General features: G+C 49.3%; 1 protein-coding gene across 7 annotated transcripts in view; it reads right to left on the bottom strand.

Moving 5' to 3' along the window:
• TRABD2A (TraB domain containing 2A) overlaps positions 1-26,237 on the bottom strand; it is a 61,139-nt gene that overhangs the window by 1,966 nt on the left and 32,936 nt on the right. For 3 of the 7 annotated variants that reach the window (XM_019443226.2, XM_019443215.2, XM_019443208.2), the window contains exons 3-6: positions 14,649-14,795; positions 11,938-12,112; positions 6,913-7,003; positions 372-629 (exon numbers count right to left, since the gene is read on the bottom strand). In XM_019443226.2, coding sequence (XP_019298771.1) covers positions 372-629; positions 6,913-7,003; positions 11,938-12,112; positions 14,649-14,795 — 671 coding nt within the window. The other 4 variants (XM_019443237.2, XM_019443259.2, XM_019443250.2 and 1 more) reach the window with 4 other exon arrangements.

The following is a 26,237-nucleotide window of genomic DNA, read 5'->3' on the forward strand; positions in this document are numbered from 1 at the left end:
CTGCAGAACTATGAAATCTTCCCGAAGCTGCAGTGGAGAAAGGGCTGGCAAATCAACGCACACCCATGCATGCCCACCACCACCACCCCCATTCCTCCTTTAACAAAGATAAACAAAGATAACAAAGCCCTTACTCTGGCTTGAAGCAACTGCCTTTAATTACTGGGTTCATCTCAGTGCCCAAGGCTCTAAGCAACAGGAAAGGCTGGTCCACAAGGGGGTTGCTCATCCCCACCAGGGCCTTGAACCTCCCCCTCTCAAGCAGGGTGAGGGATATTCCTGGGCTGCTCCCCACCGGGACTCCGGGTGGGGCGGATGGATGCCGGGGGTGGGCTCCTGGCCGGCCGACCCGGCCCAAATCACCGCCTCACCTCTCCTCCAGTCGGACCCACAGATCGCTGAACTGCCGAAGCCGCTGCTTTCGCTGTGGCCGCTGCCGCCTCCGTTTCTTCCGAAACTTCCGCTCCGCCCCGCCTCCCAGGTGGGCACTTCCAGGCAGGGACACGTGGGGAGGCCACTGCGAGCGCACCGCAGACCCAGCTTCCGGTACCCGCGCTTCTGAGGCAGGCACTTCCGGAACAAAGATGGCAGAGGAGGCGGGCCCCGACAAGGGACTTCTACTCGTCTCCCTGTGAACAGGGGTGGAGGGAAGATGGATTTGAAGGATGGTCACACAGCTCTCAGGGCTCAGGGACGTAGAACGGGGGGGGGGGGGGGGGGGGGGGGGGAATAATGTGAAAGTTCAAGCTGGCTAGGGAGCGTCCTCCAAGCCACCTCCAGAATTGATCACTTTGATGCCTTAATTTTTCCCTCACATACTGTTGCAGTAGTCATTCCAAATCCCCCAGCCCTGGGGAGGAAATAGAAGATTTCTTTTTAATTGCACATAATTACTGCCCTTCCCTAACAAGGGGTCACAGCTATGTAGAAAGTCACTGAAGATTACAGCATTGAAAGTGACATTAAAAAAAAAAAGTTTAAATGCCATTTACTTAGAACAATTGAAGTAACCCTCAACCATGTTAACCCCTCCTTTACCCTGGTAAGGGCTCTTCTCAGAAAAAGGCTGTGGCAGCCCCAACCCCCCACATGAATGACTGCTAGTGTTCACAGGGCTAACCACCTTAACTCAGGTCCTACCATAAACCATCTTTCCCAAAGGCAACATGTTTTTCACAACTGATGAGAAACTGAAACTTGCTTCTAGTTTTCCACTAAAGGTGACTCTAGCCTTCCCCCTTCTCCCGCCCCTCCACCCTGCTCCCCAAAAATATCTTCCAGTGAGGAAATAAGCCATGAGAAGGACCCAGTTTCTTGCTACAACAGGACTTTTGTCAAGAGTTTAGTTGGGGTTGAGGAGGGGGCAGTAAGAGAAGAATCCCGCCACTAGACGTCAATCCTATTGTCTCCTGACTTAGGCAGGCTCCCATCCACCTGAGGAAAAGAAGCAGTGCCTGTGTTATGTGCATCTTTGACATGTGGGCGCAGCAGACCAGCATATATAAGAACTCCGTCGTTCTGCCCTGATTCAGACTTGATGAACAGCCCACCTGTCAGAAGCAGGGCTCAATTCTGACCCACAATCTGACACAACCTGAGATGTCAATTAATATTCATGGCCCTGTGTGAGGAAGGCAGGAGGTATAAGAGATAGAACATGAACATGGGAAAGACTCAGGTTGGGCAAAAAAGGTAAAAGAAGGGAATTCCTCAAGTGGCAAAGAAAGGTCCCTGTTCTGAACCTGAGGCTGGGAACCCCTGCAACGTACAGTCACAGTGAAAAGACCCCTGGAGGACAGGACCTGCCATATTCATCACTGTGTCCAGAGCCCAGCACGATGCCTGACACACAAGTGTGACACCACTTAGATGAATCTCTTTATTATACCAGCAAAGAAACTGGAGCCTAGAGAGGGGAAAGTGCTCCACCTAAGGCTAAGATTCCAGTGGCCTCCTAGAGGATTCAGGATCAGATGGTCAGGCAGCCCCCATGCCCAGGCCCTCTGCCCCAGCAGAGATTATATCTATGTCATCTTTGACCTCCATATAACCCAACAGGCCCTGGTACACCGTAGGCATTCAAAAAAGTCTGCTGCAAAGAGCATGGACTCAAATTCACTAGGGCTCAGCTCTTATGGCTTCAAGCAGTGGATCCTTACAGTGGGGGCAAATCACAGCTTTGGTTCTGTTCAACTCACAAGAGACACAAGATCTCAGCTCAGTTACTGCAGGTGGGCGAGGCCAGAGCTTGAGAACCAAGTTAATTAGTTAATTACTCTTGGGGGGGGGGTTCATTAATCCAGAAGAAATTAATTTTACTTCTCCTGATTTTTATCTTTCTCATATTTCACAGCTGAGATGTCCTGTAGATTCATAACACCCACTTTATAATTAAGGAAACTGAGGACCAGGGAAATAAATTTCCTTGCCCTAGGTCCCAACAAGGATTCAGTGCCATTTTCAAATAATATACACCAAGATTTTTTTTTCAGTTTATAAAGCTAACTTATTTTCACCATAGGAAATATGGAGAATATAGAGTAGTGTCACTATTACCTCCAGGGAAAGATCCTACAGACAAATGCTCATGGGCTTAAGGGACCTAGGGCAGTAGAGGTGGCTGCTTCTCTGCCAGGAACAGAAAATCCCAGCTGTTGAACATAGCCTAATTCACCCCACAGCTTCTGTGCTAGCCTAAGCATCCCATCCCAGGTTGAGGTTCTAGGTTGTCCTGTTTCGGTCCATCTGAATTCCCAAAGTTTAGTGAAACCTCTAGTTACTTATGAAACCTAAGTCCATGGTCATTTTGGCCACAATATGGGGCTCTTGTTGTGCTTGAGAGATTGCTAGTCCCCTGCCAGCATTTCACACAATCTACTCACTTCGTGGAAGTCTACGAGAAAGAAACACCCTGGTTGACATGGCCTGTCTCCTGGGCACACACCCACAGGAGGACATGTGGTATCCAGGAAGGAGCCCAGGACTGGAAACTAGAACAAGATAATTATACTTTCTGAGCCTCTTCTGCTTCTATAAAGTTGATCTGTCTCACCTGGTTGCTGCGAGGATTAAAACTACCCATGCACCATGCTTCACACAGGGCTGAGCACCCAGGATGCATTCCATGTGGATGCCCCTTTCTTCCAGTCCCACTGTCTGGGGATGAGTGACAGTGTATGTAGCCCAGCAAGGCTGACTGGGACCCTGGAGCACCCCACTGTGAAGCCACATGGACATTCACCAGATCCTCATTGGTATTATTCTGCTGTGGTGGGCAGAATACTGACCCTCAGAAATGTCAATGTCCTCATCCCTGGAACCTGTGAATACTATTGTTTGTTACCTTTCCTGATAAAAGGGATTTTGTGGGTGTGATATAGGACCTTGAGATGGGAGATTACCCCAGGCTACCTGGGTGGACCCAATCTAATCACATGGGTGCTTAAAGCCCGAAAACTTTCTGTGGCCAGTGGGAGATGTGACTACAGAAGAACTTCGGGGAAATGCAGTCACTTGGAAGATGGAAGGAGGGGTCACAAACCAAGAAAGGTGAGCAACCTCTGTAATCTGGAAAAGGCAAGTAAACAGGTTCTCCCCTAGAAGCCCTAGAGGAGAATGTGGCCCCATTAACACCTTGATTTCATCCCATTGAGACCTGTGTCAGACTTCTGATCTACAGAACCGTAAAATAAGTGCTTGAGGGCAGAGTTTATAATTTGTTGTGGCAGGAAAAAAAAAAAAAAAATCCACAAAACCCTAATACAGCATCGGTTATCCTGGGAAGAGGTGTGGGATTGGGGAACTGGGTAAACGCACTTGGGATCAGCCCAGCAGGACCCCTGTCCCTTCCTCTTCGCTGCCCAGGGAAGCGCAGTTTCACAGCCAGGGCCTTGCCTGTGTAGTCCAGCCTGTTGAATACAGGAGGGTAGTGGCTGCCGGTAGCTGCCGGTAGCCCTCCCCTCACTGTCCACCTAACTGGGCCACCCCAAGACCCGAGGGGCTGGCAGGCCTAGAGTGAGCTAGGTCACCAGTTAGAAGGCCTCCTGCCCCCACCCACACAGCCCGCCCAAGATCCAAGTCCCCATATCATCCCTCAGGGATTATCACACGGCTGCCAAGGAGGGGAAGAAGGAAGCAGGTATCTCCACAGCCACTGCACTGGCCCTTGCCAACACCTTCAGTGCGGTCGTTTCCCCCACTCTGGGCCCTTATCCCCTCACCCCTTCTTCTCCCTAACCGGAGCTCCATTCCAGACTTCATGCTCCCTCGTGGCCTCCCCTGGAGCACGGCCTGCCGCTAAAAACTCATAGACACTATCCTAATGGAGCACATACTGTGTGCCAGATGCCAGGATAGCTACTGCAGAGCACACACCAAATATCTGGGGATCATGCAAGGGGGTGGCCCCGGGCCGGAGCAGAGAAGAATATGGGGCGTTTGTGCTGGATCTCACAGATTCTGATAGAATTAGGGGCGGGGATGGGGGATGAATGCCTGGCAGAGGAAGCTGCACGAACAAAGACAAAGGATCCAGGAAGTAAAACGTGGAAGAAGAAAGGGCAGAAAGAGAAGTCATGTGTGGGCGGAGGAGCCTGAACTGTACCCTGGCTCTGATTAGCTGTGTGATCTTTCAGTTTCTCCATCAGTAAAGGAGAAGAGACACCCACCCCACAGGCTGGCTTTGAGGATTAACTGACAGTCTGTGTGAACCTGGCTGCCACCTGACAGTCGGTCAATAAATGTTCTTTCCTCCCCTGGGAATGTGAGCAGCCCAGCTGAATGTCAGCACTGGTTCTCAGCCCTCACCGTGCACCAGAATCACAGAGAGATTTTTAGAATACTGATTCCTGACCTCACTTCCTCCCACAGGCAGGTATTAGGGTTAGAGACAGAAGTAGGAAGCCTGAGCATAGCCATCAACACACGTGCACGCACACATGCATGTATGTGCACACATGCGCGCATACGTGTACACACATATACATGCCTGTGCACATACGTGCGCATCCACACGCATACACGCATGCACACGCACACTCCAGGAAGGGTCCTCTCCAGCACCCGCAAGGACTGTGTGCCAAATACCAGCCCAGTCAGCCTGGGGTGAGGGCTGAGAAGGGACAAAGCACCCGCTTTCCAGAAGAACACGGTCCCCCCGAAACAGGCAGAGAACCACTAAGGGCTGGATTCTCCCTCCAGGGCTGAAGGAGAACAGGAGAGAGAGAAGGATCAAGACCTGGGCAGTGAGCAGAGCTGAAGGAGGGGCAGGATTTTTGCTGTCGGGGGGAGGTGGACGGCAGCGACCCAGACAGAAGGTTTTCTGATGCAGGAAGTACACCTGTGCTGGGGTCTGGGCGCCAAGACACCAGCAGGAAGAAACTGGACTTTGGAAGAGAAGAGTCAGAAAGCACCGAAGGTTTCTGAGGAAGGGGCACTTGCAAGATTTAGTACCACAGAGAGCGAAGAATGGACCAGAGGATGAGAGCCATGAAAAAGGAGAGGAGCAAACCCAAGAGGAGAGGAAGCTAGAGGTGTGATGGAGGTGAGAAATGAGAAGTCTCAGGTAAGGGCTTTTAGAGAGTAGAAGTGCTATTTGAAGAAGCATTATCATTGACGCGCTGGATGTAGGGCGTGAGAGGTGGGGTAAGACAGCCCAGGACGTACCCACGATTGTCCGCTAGGAGGCAGACTGGGAGAATCCTGGCTCCCGGGTGGAAACTGGACCGCTAGGGAGAACCCTCTGGGGTGAGGGGCTGGGGAGAAGTCCTAGCTTGAAACAACACGAGCTGAAGGTGGGCCTTCTGACGAGAAAGAGGGCACCTGGGGAAGGGCAGCCATCAAGCTGACACCACAGCTGACCCCCCTCTCTACCCCTCAGTAGAAGGGATGGGCCTTCTCCTCACTACCGCTGGGATCCCTGCCAGGAGGGGGCGCTGGTGAGCGCGGTCGGGAGGGAGTGGGGCAAGGAAAGGCGTGTGTTAGGGGCTGAATTCCTATGTTGGAGCCTCCATAGCCAGTTCCTCCGAATGTGACTGCATTCATAGGCAGCGCCTTTAAAGAGGTTATTAAGATAAAATGAGGTCGTTAGGGTGGGCCCTGGTCCAATCTGACTAGTATCCTTATGAGAGGAAACTTAAACACACAGAGACACTAGGATTGTGTGCGCACAGAGGAAGGCCATGTGGGGACAGGGAGAGGGAGGCTACATGCAAGCCGAAGGGAGACCTCAGGGGAAATCAAACCTACCAACACCTTGATTTTGGACTTCTGGCCTCCGGAACTGTAAGAAAATAAATTTCTGCTGTTCGAGTGCCCAGTCTGTGGCATTTTGTTACGGTGGCCCAAGCTGACTAGTTCGGAGGGGAGGGAGGGGTCCACAGAGCCATCAAAATGAGAAACAGACCTGGGGGGAGGAACAGCCCAGGGAAAGAGAAAGGGCTTTGCTCCTGTCCCGAGAAGGGTCTCACAGCCACGCCCTGCGCTTCTAGCCCCTCTGACTCTGTGTTATGACTGATTCCACCACCTGCCTCCCTGAAACTTCCCAAATGCCCACTGGAAAGGCACTAAGCATCAAGCCCAATGACCCCTCCTGGGGCCCCTGGGACCATGGGGTAATCTTCCCTTCTCCTTCTCTGCCCCAAGGCCGCTGAGGAAAAAAGCCAGAATGGCCTCTGTTGCCCGAAGTGCCCGGCCAGCCAACCCCCGTCTGACACAGCCCCAGCCACAACAGGATGCCAGCGGAGCCGGGTGCCAAGTGTCCATTTAGCGGCCAGGCAGGGAAGGTGGTAATAGCCGTGCTGGGGGCCTCTGGAGCCCCTCAGGGTAGAGCCCGCCCTGGTGCCGGGGCAGCCCCGTGGGGGTCTCGGCTCTGCTAGCTGCTCCCCAACCAGGATAGAAGCACAGGAAGGTTACTTGTTGATGGGTCGTCCAGCGGGGGCGTGTTCTACCTCATAGCCTTCGCGCCGCAAGACATCAAGCACTGTATTGTTGCCCATGAAATGACCTGCAGTAAGAAAAATGATCAGAAATACGGCAGCTCCCGTGACCACTAAACATACCCCCAGATACACAGCCCAGAACAAAGAAATAACCCTGCCAGCCCTCCATCCCTTTCTGTCCAGCCCAGTAGAGTTCCTAAGAGCTTCTGTAGTCAGGTCTCCCAACTGCCCTCCAGGCAGGCAGGGAGGGACAAGCAGTGTTTCAGAGATGAGGACACAGAGGATCAGAAGGGTGGGGTGAGCTGCCCAGAGTCGCACAGCGAAGGGAGAGCCTAGACACCAAATCCCAACCTTCCAGGTCTCAATGCAGTGTCAACAGTCCCGACCATTCTCATCATTTACACAATCCAACCACCTCTGAGACCCGAGCCCCCTTCTGTCCCACACATAATTATACATGCGCAGTGAAACACCTGCATCTAGCAGAAGCCACCATAGCTGGAAACCTCAATCTGAATGTTATTTCACTTCCTCCCTTTTCATGAAAAACAAAGATCAGCCAGGTAAGCTTACAATGACATCCTAGACATGTTCAAGGCCAAGAGCAGATCCTGGGATCAACCTCCTTTCCGTTCAGGTTTTGATGATCATCCAGGCTCACAACGTCCCTCTCTGTGACAGTATATGGCACTTTAATGTCCTAAATGGCCGATTCAATTGCGGCACTCCATCCTGTGTTTGAGCAGAACCTTAGAGGTATCGTTCTTACCTGCACTTTAAATTGGAAAACGGAGGTAAAATAGGTCCAGGGCTTCACACGCTAAGCAGCCACATAGCAGAATCTAAAAGCCAGGCCATTTGGCTCCAGGGTCTGTACAATCTTGACACGTCAATACTCAATAACCAGAGACCGGGACAGCAAATTAAGGTACATCCAAGCTTCTGGCCAGGCAACGGGCAGTCTGTGGGTCTCCCTCGTGTCCTGTTCCCACAGCTCTAGAAAGCAGGGTGAACCTGGGTCAGCCTCTGAGAGCCTGGGGAGCCCGAGGGCGGTGACTGGCGGAAGGTACCGGGCTCTACCACATTCTTGGGTTCAACTGTAGAGTCTGTGACCCCAAGATTGCTGAGGGGCAACTGGCTCAGATGAAAGGGACGTTGGCAAGGCCCAGATTAGCCCTGGTGCACAAGTGCAATTAACTCATGCACAGATGTTGCCTGGACTGGGGGTGAGGGCGGCGGGGGGGGCGCTACTGAGCCTACAGAGTGCTGCAGCAACCCTCACTCCCCCAGCCATTACCAAGCCCACACAGCAGGGCGTGATCACAAAAATAAAGTAGCCAACAGTCATTGAGCATTACCAGGCACAATGCTTTACACATCATTTGACAGCCCCCGCCCCTGCCAACAGCCCTATAAGGTGGGCGTATTATTGTCTCCATTTTACAGGTGAGCAAGAGGCACAGGGAGATGAAGCAGATTGCATCTCAAACCCGAGTGGTCTGGCTCCAGAGTCCACCCTCTCAAGCAATTCAGAATAAAAACTGTATCTGTCAAGTGAACAAACTGCCCCTATTACCAGTGCTTTCTCAGCACGGAACCAAGCTATTCTGTTTGACTGACTTTTCCTGCCACAAAGGCGAGCTCCATTTCTCATATCTAAATTTTCTCTCCAGACCCCCACAATGAAAGTTGTTGTTTGATTTGAAACTCTGCAGCTTTGGGGCGCCTGGGTGGCTCAGTCGGTTAAGCATCCGACTTTAACTCAGGTCTTGATCTCGCGGTCCGTGAGTTCGAGCCCCACGTTGGGCTCTGGGCTGACGGCTCAGAGCCTGGAGCCTGCTTTGGATTCTGTGTCTCCCTCTCTCTCTCTCTGCCCCTCCCCCGTTCATGCTCTGTCTCTCTCTGTCTCAAAGATAAATAAACGTTAAAAAAAAATTTTAAAGAAACTCTGCAGCTTTTAGTTTTTGGTTACCTTCGCTTTGCAATGAAAAGTTTGCTAACCACAGACTTAAAAATTTTTTAACCTGTAAGGCTAAGTGTCGGGAGCAATTTCTGTGGTTCCCTCTGGTCAACACAGCCTTCAGAAAGAAACGGATTCCTGCGGTGGAGAAAGCAGCGCCAGGAAGAGAACTTGGCACTGGCGACTGTCCAGGGCACCCCTGGCCCCCAAAGCACCCAGCTGTGAGGCCTCTGCCCAGCGCTGCGGCAATATGATGAGCTGTGCCTGGAGAATCAGGCGAGCCCAGGTGCTACATCTCACCTGGGCCATCGGTCCAGCAGTCGCCATCTGGAGGGCCTGCCCTCCCAGCTGCTCAGATCAACCTGCCATCTGGCCGCCAGCCAACCCGCTGCCCAGCCTCGCGCCACACAGTAGGCCACTGTCATCTCAAAGCGCCCACCCTTCCCCTGCACCCAGTGCCCCGCCATCCCGCCACTGGACGTCAGGGAAGCTTTTGAGAGATCAGCTGAGTCTCGCAGGAGTGGAAGGCAAAAGCCCACGCTCAGGGGCTGGTACCTTCCATCCTGGAGGACTCGACACAGCCGCCGGGACCGAGCCACCAGCTCGGTGTCTTATTTTAGTATATATGCTGCCGAAGCGAGCACCAGCTCTGTGTTCTAACAGAGGGCCACCATCACCCCTATCAGGTGCCACGGGGGGCTTCTGGTACCTAACCCCTTTCGGGGTGCTGCAGAACCAGAGCTAACAGCTTTGCTGAGACAGGCCAGACATGGGCACTGGGCCACACAGCACTGTGCACAACCCAAATATGGAATGTGAGACTTGGAGAAGAGGAAAACCACTCACACAACTCACAGAGGACCGAGCACCAAAGGCAGAAACTGTTCATTTGTGAACAAGATGTAGGAGCCCAACCTCTCATTTTTTCCACAACATAAAAATATCCTTTTTTTAAAGCTTATGATTTTTTTTTAATGATCTCTCCACCCAACATGGGGCTCAAACTCACAACCCTGAGATCAAGAGTCACATGTTCTGCAGACTGAGCCAGCCAGGCACCCCTAAAATTCATCCTTTTCAAGTGCACAATTCAGTGATTTGGGGAATATTCCCAAAGTTGTGCCACCATCACCACTATCTAATTTTAAAGCATTTTCATCAGCTGAGATTTTGATGACGGTTACATTGAATGTCTAGATCAACAGGGGAGAATATTGTCATTTTAACACTGTTCAAGCCTTCCAATTCATGACCATATGTCTTTCCATTTACTTAGGTCTTAATTCCCTCTGATGATTTCGGTTTTCCGTTGTACGTTTTGATACATCTCGTACTAAGTATTTTTTTTACACTTTTAAACAGAACTAGTTTCTTAGTTTCATTTTCAAATTATTCATTGCTAGAGTATGGAAACACAACGGACTTTTGTGTACTGATCTTCTATCTTGCCTCCTTGTACCCTGGGTTTTTAGTTCTAAGAGTTTTTTGGTCGGTTACCTAGGATTTTCTATGCACAAGACCATGTCATCTGAGAAAAGAGATAGTTTTACTTCCTCCTTTCCAATATGAATGTCTTTTATTCCTTTTCCTAACTTTCCTGGCTAGAACCTTCACACACTGTTGAAGAGAAGTGGTGAGAGCAGCCATCTTTGTCCTGTTCCTCATCTTAGGGGGAAAGCATTTCATCTTTCGTCATTTAATATGTTAAAGTGACCCTTCAACAGGCTGATGAAGTAAGTTCCCTTGTAGCCTTCATTTGATGAGTATGTTCACCATGAAAGAATGTTGCACTTTATTGTTTGCTTTTTCTATGTCTGTTGAGAGCATCGTGTGGTGTTTGTCCTTGAGTTCTACTAATATGGGGGATTATATTAATTGATTTTCAGATGTTGTGGTAATGGTCCCCCAAATACATCTGCATCCTAATCCCTGAAACCTGTGAATGTTATCTGGGGAAAAAAAGAAAACAAAAGATTTTGCAGATGTAATTAAGCTAAGGATCTTGAGATCGGGTGATTCTACTTGACCTCTCACTCTGCCACTCTGCAAGTGCTCTTCTCCAACCCCCACCCCCACCCCCCATTTTACCAGTAAAAAAACTGAGGGAACTTGTCCACACTTATGAAGCTAATGGAGAATTGAAAGGAGAAGCCAAGGGCAGCAAATGCTCCTTCTGCACACTACTCAGTCTCTGGCATTTTTCTTTTCTTTTCTTTTCTTTTCTTTTCTTTTCTTTTCTTTTCTTTCCTTTCCTTTCCTTTCCTTTTCGTTTCTTTCCTTTTCTCTTCTTTTTAATGTTTATTTATTGGGAGAGAGAGAGCGCACATGCACACAAGTTGCAAGGGGCAGAGAGAGAGAATCCCAAGCAGGCTCTGTGCTGTCAGCACAGAGCCCGACAAGGGTCTCCATCTCATGAATGTGAGGTCATGACCTGAGCCAAAACTCAGAGTCGGATGCTTAACCCACTGAACCACCCAGGCGCCCCAAGCCTGTTGTCATTTCTGTCTTTAATTCTGGAGTGTGCAAAGCTGTGCTAGAATGACTCAAGAAGAGGAGATAATTTATTTCAAAAAGTCCACAAAAGGAAATAATTTTCCCAGTCTGTTTCCATGTACACTGTTAACAGTTGGTAATGGCTGACATATCAGCACCAAGTCTTATGCCTGGGAGGCTCATGGTCAGAGAGGAGAGAGAAGACAAGACAAATTTTAGGGGAAGTTAAAAAAGTGAAGGGTACCAGAAAAGTGTTGGGATTAAGTGCCAAATTGGGAAGAGAGAGAAAGGCCTTCCCAGCTTCCAGGGGAGTGTGTTTTGAACACCAGGTGGAGGGAGAGCTATGGTGATGTCACAGGTACCAGCCCGCCCAGCAAAGGTTCAACAGTGCTGGATACTCAGGCATCAGCTGGAGCCACTTTGCAAGTGAAATAAGTCAAAGAAGGTGCCACTCATCTCACCTCCTACCAGCATCCCACCTCCGGGGTCCCTTCGTGGGAGGAGCAACGGAGCCCAGCCTCCCAGCAGAGGTAACCTATGTCTCACCAGCTCCAAAGGCAAAGAAAAAGCCTTTGTCCGGGAACTCTTCCAAAAGGGCCTTCACCCGCTTCCCCATTCTCTCATTCCGCTTATAGATGAGCTCCTGGCGGAAGTAGCTGTCGATCTCCTGGGCGGTGACGCGCTCCTGCGGTGGCAGCGTGGCGTTAATAAAATTGGGAACCTCCGCCAAAAGAAAAAGAAAAAAACAAATCAGGGGCAACGGTGTCACTGACCAAGTTGCTTCATTTGAGCCCCAAATCACCCAGCCAAGAGGGTCAAGCTGGCAGGGAAAGAGCACGCACCACCACGCTTGGGGTCTCCCACCTACTACTTTTTCAAGCTGTGCTATCATTCTCTGTAACCCAAGTGAAAACATAGTCGATGAAGTGGACTGGAAGAACTCTTGGGCTATTTTAAACAGGACTTCTGTTCTATTCAAATGAGAGTGCTGTTGCCACGTGTTTATATACGGAGACCGTGTCTTTGCCTAACACGTCCATCGTTTTCACTTGTCTGATTCACACATGCCTTCTCTACAAAAATAATTTTACATAATTACATATTTTAGAATCAATAATGATGACTCTACTGCTGAATACATGCCATGTCTATAACCATTCACCTGTCTTTTCAATGCCATACAATTTTAATTGTAATTATTTCTCCACTTCCCAAGTCTCCCTCTTGCTTTCTCCAATGTTCTTTGCCCTCCTGGCAAATATTTCACCTGGTTCTGGTGCACACGTGAGCCAAATTCAGTATTTTGGCTAAGAACAGGGGCTGTCGGTGAGGTGATACACCGAGTTCCCTCCCCACCCCTCTGGATTCCCTCCTCCTGGGCGCGTGCTCTCTCCTCTACCTAGGGATTTAATGAGGTTAACCATTACTTCACTCAAATATAAGACAGAATATCTACCCTGGCTGCTTCTCCCACGTGCAGTAGCCTCTCAAAGACCTTCCAGAAGTCCTTACCCTGTAATGGAGCCATCAATTGCCACTTTAAGGACAACAGATCCCCTTTAGCCATTTCCTCAAAATGATACTTTTTTCATTTTCAAATCCAAAGCCCTCATCTTCTCCTTTGTCATCTTTTTTTTTTTAACGTTTATTTATTTTTGAGACCAAGAGAGACAGAGGATGAATGGGGGAGGGTCAGAGAGAGAGGGAGACACAGAATCCGAAACAGGCTCCAGGCTCTGAGCTGTCAGCACAGAGCCCAACGCGGGGCTCGAACTCACGGACCGCGAGATCATGACCTGAGCCGAAGTCGGATGTTTAACCGACTGAGCCACCCAGGCGCCCCTCCTTTGTCATCTTTTTAAAAATCATGTCCTTTATGTGAGATCCTTCTATCCGTTTCCTCAAGTCCCTTCTCTTCAGCAGAGCGCTTCCTTTGTACCAGCCCCTCCCCACGGGCAGGCAGCCCGTGCAGGGTGACCTCCCACAGCTAAATGCCAAACATGACCTACAACCCGCACCCCTGGGTCTGACCAGCCTGGCCTTCCTGGCACCATGACAGGCACATTCCCAATACCCCACACCATGGGCGGGCCCTGTGAGCAGAACAGGTATGAAGGGGCCACAGGAAAGGGTTGCATAAGACATCTGTCCCTGACTGCTACCAGCCTTCCCATTTTCCCATAAAACTCCCAAATCCTCCCACCCATATTAGCTTTTTTCTGCCATTTCAAATTTTAATTTCCCCATCTATCTTGACTTATCTCCCCACTTCCCCCACACCCACCAAGAATTGTCATCACCATCAACTGTACTGCTTTTCTTCGGGTATTTCTTGTTTTCCCTTCCTCTTGCTTGCTTTGCCTTCGTTTAACTTCCTCCAGCTCCAGACTCTCTGGAAAGCTCCTTGTATCTTCTGACACTTGTGGGGCTGACGCTGGATCCCTATTGTTCCTCTCCCCAGGCTGCCATTCCTTTTTCACCTCTCCCATTCACTCACGGTTCCTTAGGGTCCCCAGATCTAACAGACCCCCCCCCCCACCCCGGCATCATTCACAGCCCCCTACCGCATGAGGACAGTGGTCCTGGTGGAGGAGACAACACATGCCCCAGCTCAGAAGCTCAGCTGGCATTGCCACTGCCATGTGGTCTCGGTGAGGGGAGGGGAGGAAGTCATGGCTTGTCCTCTGGGACTCTCGTTGATAAAAGAATAACCAATATCCCTGCCATAGGGAGGCTGCATTCCTCTGAGCTTCCTTCCCCTTGATGGCCCACAGGTAAAACCTGTCCCGTGTGTCACTCGCTGCACCAGTGTGGCCACGAACACATCCAAACCCATCATGCTCCCATGGTCCCAGAAGCCACTGCAAGCTGCAGCCAGAGTTCTGTCCCACCATTTCCCAGAAGTGCTTCCTAAGTCAGCCAGGGGCTTTCAGGCTCAGATCCCTTCCCTGCTCGGGAGGCGGCTTCGTGCTGCCTGTTGCCCAGGCCGTGAGGTCTGCCCCTGGATCCCTAGCTCCATCCTTTGCCTGGGATCCTGGAATTAACTCTCATCAACACCCCCTCCGTTCTCACGTATCATAAAGAATGGCTCTGTTAGCTGCAGCATTTCATTCCACATCTAAACCTGCCCAATTTTATTTTTAGAGCCCTTTATGACCTCAATCCTTTGTTCACGGAAGATTCAGGTGTCAGCAGGTAATGCCTTTGTTCTCATGTTTAAATCCACACTGAGCTGGGCAGAGGACAAGGGCCCTCACCTGGGAGCTGTCATGGCTGAAGATGACGGAGCTGAGGTCCCCACAGTTATAGTGTTTGATGAGATCCTCTGTCGTGTAGGGGATCTGAAGGCTGCCTGCTCGAAGGCTCTCCTGCTGCAGGAGGGTCTGGTTCAAAGCAAAGATGACCTAAGAGGAGAAAACACAAGGCCCTTTTAAGTTCAAAGATGACCTAAGAGGAGAAAACACAAGGCCCTTTTAACTTTTGTCCGTGGTTGATAATGACCTCACCTCTGGGTTTGTCGCATAAGGACATGGACGCTGCTGCTAAAAAAGGAAACACAAATCCCCAGATGGTGTCCAAAGAAAAGGAGGACAGTCCTGCCCAAGTTGGTCCCCTGTGGGTCACACTGGGAGGAAGTACCTTAAGAGGGACACAGACAACCTGGAGCTATCCCATGAGAGTCACCAAGAGGTAAAGAGACCAGAGAATGGCTGCAGATGAAGGTGTGAAGAAGCTGGGGAGGAAGGTCGGGAAGCAGCCAGAGACACACAGACAGACACTTACCGAAGGCTTCACTCACATGAAGGACTGGACAGGAATATACGCACGACATCTTCTAACCATCAGTGTGGCGTCTGCTGACTAGTGGATTCACTGGGTCGGCAGGGTGTTAATAAAGTTATGGTGGAAAAAGGGGAGAAACGAGGGCTAGACAAAATCAACCAGTTGGTCTGTGCAAGTTTCTCAGAGTCTCTGACACGCTAATGTGTGCTGTGGTTCTTCCTGAAGGGAGAGTGTGCCAGGCTTCCCAAATTTATCTGAGGCATGTACCACAAGAGAAGGCTTCACTAGAACACCCTTTGGGAAAATCCAGACTCAAGGAATTTTACAAAACAGTAGATTCTCCGTGGGCCCAGAGAACTGGGTCAGAGGGGAAAGTGGGACTCTGGCACCGGGTGGGACTGGAGCTGGCCATCCTGCACAAGGCTCCTGACAACACTGAAGATGCTGTGGCATTTTCTCTCACGTTCTCTCCAGGTATGGATGCAGACATATCATCACCTTCCGCGGCTGCCCTTCCATGTGCTACCCCAGGAATCCGTATACAGATACTGCCTTGCCGTCTGCTGGAAGGCAGCAGCAAATTCCCTCACCGTTTGCTGGAAGGCAGACAGACAGGGTCTGCCTGAGCACTCCGTGAGGTCTTCAGCCAGAACTTTTTGATTCTCCGGAGACAACCTATTACATGTCTCAAGTCAGCAAACGACCCCTTCCTTTCTTCTGCCTCATTCTGAGTGGCAGAGGCTCTTGTTGAGTTGCTTCCCACAGGCCACTGCAGCGCAAGCCTGCTGTATGCCCTCCTCCCATGGCCCTGTCTCCCTTGGTTACTCCAGTATTGGCTGTCCCTGTCCTGAGGCCCTGCCCCTCTTTGAAAAGTCCCCTCCTCCCCTCTTCTCTCAAAACATCCCCCTCCTGTCTGTTGGGCCTGGACCTTCTGGACCATGCCCTGTCTCCAGCCCTCTACTGGTGACATGAGCTGACCAAGAGGCAGATACACCCAGGTGTATGTCCACAAATTATGGTCTAAATGAGGAAATTCAGTCTTCCATGGGGATAAGCCCCTGTATCCTAAAGCCACACTATTAAGACCTGTCCACCGCCACTGGGAATTGCTAAATGACTTCAGATTAGCTGGAGGAACAGATCTTTGGAGAGGAGGGGGAGGGGCAGTATGCCAGGCTCCAGGCCAAGGTCTCACACTTTCTGTCTCAATCCACACCAAGTTCTCAACAAATACATGCTGATGGATTTTGTTGCCCTTCCCCTAAGGGCGTTCAGGACAAGCCCAGGAATCTGTAACTAGCAGACCTTCCTCCAAGAGTTTCCATTGGTTTCAAAATGCTTTTTTTAAGGTGTTCTTGGTATTTGGAGAAGATCAAGCCACGCATTCTAATGGACAGACGGGTCTGCAAAGTGGAGAAGAACGTGTGGCCCACATAGTGGGCCTTATTCAGTCCCTTCCCAGTGTAGTCAAATGTCATTTACCCTGAAGACATTTCACCTGTTCATGACAGGCTTCCAAAGCCTTGCTAGGATGTTTGTCTTTGCTTCTTATATTTACTTTTGATGATCAAGCTCCATCCAACCAGGGGCAGGGCCATAGAGGCACTGCTGGAGGTGCCTTCTTTGGGGCAAACCAGGGGTGGCCCTCTGTGTCTGCCTTGGCAGCTGGAGGAGGCAACCACCCCCCGGTGCTCTGCAGGAAGTCTCGAGGGCCCCAGAGCAGGAGTCAGGGAACACATGAGGGCTCCACAAAAACAATACAAAGCCCCAAACTCACCCAACTAAAACCATGGTGGTCCAGACTCAGCTTCCTTAGAGACCTACTCTGGCATCTCGGAAGCCCCACAGTCTGACAAGATTAATGATTGTCGGTCATTCTTATGCAATTTACTCTCCTTGCTGTGCTTGGCAAAGCCTGAGTCAGTCTGACAAATTTGGAGTTTCAGGATGTGACTCACAGATTAGTAAATTCCTCAGAAACAACTGTATTTGGTTACAGTGACCACAGAGACACCTTCCAAGAGGTTTCTCCTGATGGGGCGTTGTCACTGACCTAGCCTCCTAGGGTTATGGAATCACACCTGGCACTGTTCCTGGACAGCCAACAAGCCCAGGTACAGCGGGCAGCCTGCCCCGATGAGAGCCGAGGCAGACAACCAGGAAGGGAAGGCGAGGCAAAGGAGCAAGTACAGGGGTCTGGCTGAGTGGCCCAGGCTATGCACGCGGCCCCCCTCACCTCCTCCCTAACCAACTCTGTGCCACCCACCGCCTTCTCCTCTCCATCCAATCCCTTTCTTTGGAGCCTCTGCTAATATTTAGTCACGAGTTGTATTAGATTCCTTGGGCCACCATAACAAAGTACCACAACCTGGGCGGCTCAAACCACAGAAAGTATTGTCTCACAGTTCCGGAGGCCAGAAGTCCAAAATCAAGGTGCTGGCGAGGCCATGTTCGCTCTGAAGGAATTAGGGAAGGATCTGTTCCAGATCTCTCTCCTAGCTTCTGATCATTCCTTAGCTGGTGGCCACATAACTCCAATTTCCATATGGCTTACTCCCCACGTATGTCTGTGCCCAAATTTCCCCTTTCTATTTTTTGTTTTCATTATTTGTTATTTTTTACTTTTTAAAGAGTAGCAGTAGTGGTATTTATTTATTTTGAGAGAGAGAGAGTGCATGCAGAAGCAGGGGAGGGCCAGAGAGAGAGGGATACGGAGAATCTTAAGCAGGCTCCACACCCAACATAGAGCCTGATGAGGGGCTTGATCTCATGACGGTGAGATCATGACCCGAGCCCAAATCAAGAGTCCAATGCTCCACCAACTGAACAGGTATGCCCAAATTTTCCCTTTGTATAAGGACACAGTCACAGTCATATTGGATTAGTGCCCACCCCAATGACCTCATCCTAAATCATCTGCAAAGACCCCATTTCCAAATAAGATCACATTCTCAGGTCCTGAGGGTTAGGACTTCAAGGGAAGCATTTGGAGACACAAGTTAAAACGTGTCAGGCTCAGCTTACCCTTTTTTTAATAGTTCATATGAATATGGTAAAAATTCCAAGCAGTACTAAGAAAAAGAACTCCCTCCTGTTCCTGTACCTGAATCATCCTCCCTAAAAACAATCACTTCCAGTGACTTATGTATCCGTCCATGGACAGTCTCTGTGTGTAAAAGCCGACAGATGACACGATAGACAGATGTAGAGATATCTCCTCCGCTTTTTTCTTTGTGTTCTTTTGACCCTTAAGGATTCAAATAAATGCCTTTCCATGAATTAATACTAAAGTTATACATTATACCGTAACACAAGAGGATTGTGGAATTAAAAGCCAGGGTTTGGCAAACATTGTTTTTGAAGCACAGGCAGCCTGAATCCTCCTCCTTATCCATAAGATAACATTAATGACTACAGCAAGTCATAGAAAAGAAAAAGGGAAATTTGTGACTACAAGAAGGGACAAATGAAGGTTTCCTACAGCCTTGCCAGTGAGAAAGCAAGCTGGATGCAGGAGCCCAGAGGCACCCCAGAGGTGTCCCCACCACCCCCAATCCAAAGCTGTCCTAGTGATGTGGTCTGAAGCATTGGGGTTCAGATTCAATGGCCAAGAAAGAATTCTTGAGACGTCTTTGGTGCAAAACGGTGGTTTTATCAAAGCAGGGAGACAGGACCCATGGGCAGAAAGAGCTGCACTGGGGTTGTGACAGGTGACTGATTATATACCTTCAGGTTGCAGGGGGTCAGGGATAGTGTAAGTCTCTAAGGTATTTTGGAAACAAGGTTTCCAGGATCCTGAGGGGGCTAGCTACTTTTAGGAAAAAGTCATTTACTGTCTAATAAAACCTCAGTCATGAGACCCTTCAGATGTACATGAGTGGACCATAAGCTTGGAATATGTTTGCCAACCTATATCCTGGGGTGGGGGGAGGGGGAAGATAAGGGAAGTTTTCAAAGGAATTTTTATATGTTAAAGTAGACTTACAGGATCCTAAAGGTTGGGATAATGTTAAGCTAAGACTGCTTTTTGCCCTTAGCAAAGTGTCATCACCGAGACAGCTGAGCTCCCAGAGGAATGTCAGTCACTCTGCCTGTCTCAGGGACTTGTCAATAGGCTGTAAGTTGTAAGGAAATTGAATCTTTTTTCTTCTGCTTTTTTCCCCCCACATCACTAGTGTTGCGAGATCCTTGAGCACAATGGCCAAGAAAGAATCCTTGAGACGTTGTACAGTACAACTTAGAGTAGTTAGCTTGCACGGGACAGGACCCTGTGGGCACAGAGAGCTGCATTTTCGCTGTATGAAGCTGGTGGTTATATGCTTAGTGCTCAAGGGGGAAGGGGACGTGCAGGGAGTTTTAAGTCATAAATGTCTTCTTCGAATTCTACTCATAAAACTACTTGCGCAGGTTTCTAAAATGTTTGGCATTCAGCTTGATATTAACTATCGGTGAGATTTACGGCAGTCATGAGACCCTTTATGAATGTAGCAACCGGCACATAGCTGATCCTTATGAAACTATGCAGGCATAGGTCAACCTTCTGGGCTACAGGTGAATGTTTTTCTGCTTCTATCCCTCGTCACCAGGACCTCTGCTCTGGGCTCAGGCTGACTCAGGCAGGCCCCAAGGAGAAATCCAGGCAGAATTCTACAGATGATTTCAGACAATCCTACAAAGACTCAGGTTCATTTCTCCAAGATCTCAGATAAGCCTTCTCCTACCAGACACCCAAATGGCTTGGTTTTCCCACGAACCTGCTAAGCCAGTGTCTTCCAGACCACGGATTGCAGCCCAGTATCCACCAATTCACGGCTGACATAAATCTCAGCATGGTCTACCCACTGCTCTGTAGCTTGCTTATTTCCTTTAACCTTGGGTATCAGTCCACACTGCAGCCAGAGCTGCTCCGTGCTTTGTAACAGCTGCACGTAAACCATGCCGAGCCTGTGCCGCAGCCCCCTTATGGGCACCTCCCATAAATACATGAACCGCCCCACATTCACCCACAGGTGACGCCAAATGCGGGGCTGGGAGTCACCGAGGGAATTAAGTCAGGGTTAGAGCTTCAAGAACCTGAAGAAATGAAGAGCTAACACAGCCAACTCTTTCAAATATGAACTGTCTCCAGAGACAGAGCTGCTGGTATGCGCTGCCCTACAGTCAATCCCTGGCTCGGTTCTCTGACCCCGGATGAATGACGTCTCTCTACACCATAGTTTTTGAAGTCTGACTCATATCCTCACCGGGAAGGATGTGGGCTCTGGGACCAGCATGCTTCTGAAACAAAATTGCTTCTACAGTTCCTCCATGCAGACAAAACTATGTGTGGCCGAACCTAGAAACCACCACCCAAAACATCATTTCAGAAGAAGTCCACATACTACATTCTCAAGTCTAGCTTTTGGAATGCACGGGAAAGTTCCACGGATTATGCCTCCTGTATGGTTACTATCTTGCCAAGCTACTTGTGCTGATGTAGGGCAACCAAGTCTCAGAAAATTCCTGAGTGGCAAATGCCTTACATAGATCCCTGTCACTCACCGGCACTCTTTTCACCTGAGGGCAAAGCAAGACACATTAGGGGAAAGAGGACAAAAGGTGGGGATGGTAGAATATTAGAACTCTGAGCACCCGGAGGGGGTCAGCAAAGTCATTAGCATGATGTATTTGCATTATAATTGTAATAATAACAGGAGCCCCTCCCCTCCCCACTCCACTGAGTCAGGCTGCCCTCTGGGAGGTGGAGCTGCATTTGGGGGAAAAGATTCTATCCCTGTCCTAAGGGGGTGGCTGTTGGGAGTGGGACAGAACAAAAGGGTGTTTGATGGCAACAGGTCACAGAGGGCAGTCCGGTAGAAACAAACACCCCATGGGAGTTTAGGTGGAAGCAGAAGCTCCAGAAAGGGATGGGCCATCACAGGCACTACCTTGCCCCTGAGCTCCAGTTTTCCCTGCCATTGAAAGCAGTGCCAGGAGCAGCAAACCTGGGCGATACCATTACCTGGCCCACAGCAGCCACACAGTGGGCAAGCTCAGCACCTCCCGGGAGGCCTGCAGCAACAAGAATACAAGGAGAGTATGTACTCAAGGGCATAAGGTTGTTTAGAGCAACATCATCCTGATCAGCAAAAGAGAAGTGATTGATGTGCACAACACATCACAATGGGGACCACGGGCATGGCACTCATCAGCCCATCCTCCACACCCCAATGCCGTGCTGCTGGCCTGACGAGCCACACGTTATGAAAAGCATGCCACACATGTCACCGGAGGCCACCAGAGGAAGGAACCAAAGGCCCCCCAAGACCTCAGAGCCAACCAGGTTACTTCCCTTGAAACCTGTAAAGATTTTTGTCCTTGACCACGTGAAACAGCAGCTACACTTGAAGCTTGCAACTGGCCATTCCTGCTACCTTCAGGGTGTCCCTTTAGATCCATAGGAAGACTTCTCTCCTGTTGGGAAAAAACTCGTATATCTCTTGAAGCCATCAGTGGAGGGTCCTGGCAGAACTCAGGCCAACCCTGCTGGGGATACAAAGGACATGCCCGTGTCTATGACAGAGGACAAGCAGAGCCCAGTGGCACCCCCAGTGTGCAAACACACAAAGAGACGGGCTCAGAGTGCTTTGAGACACGTCCTGCAAAACGTTTGCTGTTCCTGGAGACTCACCTGGAAGATGTGTTACATTTGGAAGGACTCAGGGCCAAATAAACCACCAGTGGTTTTTTGGCAAAGGGATTTACCACCTTGGAGAGGTTCTCAGTGTACCAAGCTCTTCTTTTTGAATGCTTTCTATCTCAAGTCAGGTGCTCTGCTGTGCAACATTTTTAACTATTAGAAAGTCCTTCCTTCTTTTGGAGTTCCATGTCTCTCCATAATTGCCATGTACTCATTTTTGTATACATCAATACAATGTGTGTTTCCATACACACACAATTTGTTAGCAGTCATCAAAATGGAAAATGTGTGTGTCCTACTCCTAGAGATCTCTCCTACAGAAACACTAGCACGAGTGTGTAATATGTAAGTGTACAAGGATGTGGCTTGGAGACTGTAATATTGCTCTCCCTGGCACTGGGACTGTTCAAGCAAAATTGGAATGTCCATAGGAGGGCATTCCTGCATCAAATGGGAGATTGCACATACTGTTCTTCCACTTGGAAGCATTTGATTTTCTCCATTTCAGAAAAGAAGGGGAACAGACCCTTCTGGTCTCACATTCGGGTCTTCTCTCCCTCAATTGTTTCTCCTCCCCTTGGTACAGGCCATGGGGCTCCATGGAGAAGGGAATCAGGTCAGGTGTTCATCAGAAGCCTCCATATGGTCCCTGTGGTGTCTGAGCCACCTCTTCTGGTTATGCTGGGGTGAGGGAATCCAATGTACCTCCAAGAGACCTCTGTTCACGGAAGGGCCGGTGTATCTATCCCAAGCACATACTCTCCTATAGTAATGGAGCCTCCAGGACCTGACAAAGGGGCAACGACAGGAGTGGCAGCAGCCTGGGCAGCCACAGGATTGCGGCAAGAGCTGTGAGTGTGGCAGCAACCAAGTCTATAAGCCCAGGACAGACAGATGGAGCATGACAGGAACAGCCAGCAAGGGTCCAGGAAGAGGCACAGCTGGCATGACCAGGGGGTTGTGGGACACAACATGTCCTCAGGGAGTATGAACAAGATGGAGGAGGAGAGTACTGCAACCTTGTCCCAGGAGGGTGCTTCCAGCATGTCACCAGAAGCCAGTCTCTCCCCAGAGGGCAGCAGGAATGTGGCCACTGCAAAGACAACCAGTAAGCCCAATGTACAAACAGCTAATGTCCAGTGATCATCTCATTTGGTCACAGTGAAGACTCCATGAGTGACTGGGATGGAAGCCAGAGTTTCCCAGGTTCATGCTGAAGCGCAGAAAGAAAGAAGGAAAACAGAGGATAGAGCTCCTGGCAGAAGGAGTTCCCATCACCACACGATAAGCGAAAGTCCCCACAGGTCAGGCAAGAAAAGTCAATCCAAAAGTCACCTCCTTAGCCAGCTATAGATGCAGCAGAAAAGGTAAAAAGAGGATGTTGTGGGTTGAATTTTGTTCCCCCAAAAAGACAAGCTCATCCTAATCCCTGTTACCTGGGAATGTGATTCACCTGATTTGGAAATAGGGTCTTTGCAGATGTAATCAAGCTAAGATGAGGTTTTTAGGGTGGGCCCTAATCTGAATGGTATCCTTACACAAAGGGGAAATCTGGACACTGACAAAACATGCACAGAGAGAAGATACCGTGGAGGCACACAGTGAGAAAACAGCCATGTGATGACTGACACAGGCAGAGATTGGAGTGATGCATCCATAAGCCAAGAAATGCCAAAATTGCCAGTAACTACTAGAACCTGGATGAGGCGAGGAAGGATCTCCTCCAGGCCTTTCAGAGGGAGCACGGCCCTGCTGACACCTTGACTTAAGACCTCTAGTCTCCATAACTATTGAAGAATACATTTCTGTTGGTTTAAGCCACCAGTATGTGGTACTTTGTTAGGGTAGCCCTACAAACCAGTAGAGGGCGACAGCCCCAGCTCCTGCCCTCACCACAGCCCCACTAGGAAGGATCTAGGGCATCTTACAAACAGGAGGAGCCAATCCATGGCTAGTTCAGGTTCTCCACATGAGAGACACAGCTGGGTTGGCTCTCAAAGAATTTGAAGAAGCCTGTCCTACTACCAAAAATGGTGGTCTCCTCTCTTGGTAGAAGGGAATAGCATGTCTAAGACCGTGCTAGGGAGCAGTGAGGGGATCATTGTGGAGCCAGCAGAAGGTGGAAAGTGGCTGGAGATCACAGGTACCTAATTCCTGAGACCAAGGAGACAGTAGCCTTTGAAGTGGGTTAAAGAGGAGTCAAAGCAGGAAGACCGAGGCTCAGAAAAGTGTCCCTAGAGAGTCATCCCAGTGTTCCTGACTACAGTTCAATTAAATAAAGAGGAAAACCATAGCATATGGGAAGGAAGCTCTCACATATGTGTTCTAGGAGACTACTATGATGATGTTTATAGCAAAATAATTTGAAACAGCAAAACCCTGGAAACAGCCCAAATGTCCATCAAGAAGAGAACTAAAAAATTGTGGTAGATGCCACACAACCATGAAAATGAATCATGGCCATACACATTAGTGTGAGTGAATATCACACAATTTTGCTTAACCAGCAAGACACAGAAGAATGTACATAATCCAGTTCCATTATAGAATAATTCAAAAGCAAGACAAAATACTACATTGTTTAGAATACATATTTGATAAAGAAAAATGGTGACTTCAGATAAGGAATGGGTTTATATGGAGCAGTCACAGGGACAGTGGGAATCAGGATGAACAGAGCCTAAGTTAGTTTAAACCAAAGGGAAACAGACTCTCACACAGCAGAAAGGCCAAAGCAGAGGAGCATGGGAAGTTCAGGGCTCTCCTGATCTATGTAACTGCTTTATTTTTGGACACCCTTATAACTAGAAAACTCAAACCTACCCAGGGCAAATGAAAACCTCTGTTCTAACCTCTCTCTCTGTCTCTTCCATTGATTTGCACCAATTTAGGACACATGCTCACACCTACACCAATGAGAATAGCCAGAGGAATTCTGCATGCTGATTGGCTTAAAACCAGATCCTGAGACAATCACTGACAAGACTGGCTCCTGAACCAATCACTCCAAGATGGACACTTGGAGTAAAGGCAAGTAAGGTGGCAAACTACTGGATTCAGAAATAAAATTCAGGGGCGCCTGGGTGGCTTGGTCGGTTAAGCGTCCGACTTCGGTTCAGGTCATGATCTCACGGTCCATGAGTTCGAGTCCTGCATCGGGCTCTGTGCTGACAGCTCAGAGCCTGGAGCCTGTTTCAGATTCTGTGTCTTCCTCTCTCTCTGCCCCTCCGCTGTTCATGCTCTGTCTCTCTCTGTCTCAAAAATAAATAAACATTTAAAAAAAAAAAAAGAAATAAAATTCAACCCCAAGGTTGTCCTGGTTTTTCCTGCTAGTTTGAAAAGAATGCCTAGGAATGAAGAAATGGAGCAAGGCAAGAGGAACCGAGGGTGTAAAGATGTGTCAACAGGGATGGGGTATTAGGGCATATTGAGTAGGTAGTGATAAGCCCAACCACTTAGAGTGGCATGAGCAAAGGTCACCACCAGCTTCCATCAAATGTCTATTATGCACTGGGTCCTTTACAAAGGTTCTTTACAGAGGAGGAAATGGATTCAGAAAGGTTCAGTATCTTGCCCCACATGAAAAAGAGAAGAAATGAGGGAGCCAGGATTCAAACCCAGATTCACAGCCTCCAAAGTTCATGCTCTTTCCAGTAAGAAGCTGGATAGAACAGCAGGATGGGCAGCAAGACCAGCCTTGACCTCTCCAAGGTGTCTAAAGCCTACTTCTTCCAAAGCAAGTCCCAGTTGATTAGGACCCATGCACCTCTAAGAAAGGACAGTACCCTCCTCTAAGTACCCACTTCTCCTGGATGCCCTATCCTGGTTATAACAGTGCCACTCAGGTAAAAAGATTCAGAGACAGCCTCAAAGTCACCCTCTGTGTCTGTTAATCAATACCCTTCACTCAGAGATCACTATATCGGGTCAATTTCCACCTCTGGAGGAAAACATCCACAAAACCATACTCCTATTTCAGACCCTTCAGACTCTTCTGAAATAGCAGAGAGCTAGGCATACGAGAGATGCCAAAACCACCACGCTCCCTCCTCTCCCAAACCCTTACCAAAAGCCACAGCCCGTGAAGGGACAGCCCTATACAGGACATGCCTATCCACTCCCTCCCAAGCCATTCCCATGACGCCTGGATGAACATCCAACTCCATGATATAGTACTGGCTGAACCATCAGGCTTACTTCCAAGGAGTACATCTACCCACAGAATAGACTCAAAAACAAGCAGAACGTCTCTAGGCCAAATGCCAAGTGCTTTGTTTTGAGTCTTGGTTAAGATTTCAAGAAGAGTAAGAGACAGCAAGAAAGAAAGAACTATTGGAAATTATTACAATTCTAGTAAAACTCCAATTAGCATAGTTTCTGACAG

This window comes from Panthera pardus, unplaced genomic scaffold (genome assembly GCF_024362965.1).
Source record: "Panthera pardus isolate Hobbes unplaced genomic scaffold, ASM2436296v1 HiC_scaffold_26, whole genome shotgun sequence".
NCBI classification, from domain to species: Eukaryota; Metazoa; Chordata; class Mammalia; order Carnivora; family Felidae; genus Panthera; species Panthera pardus.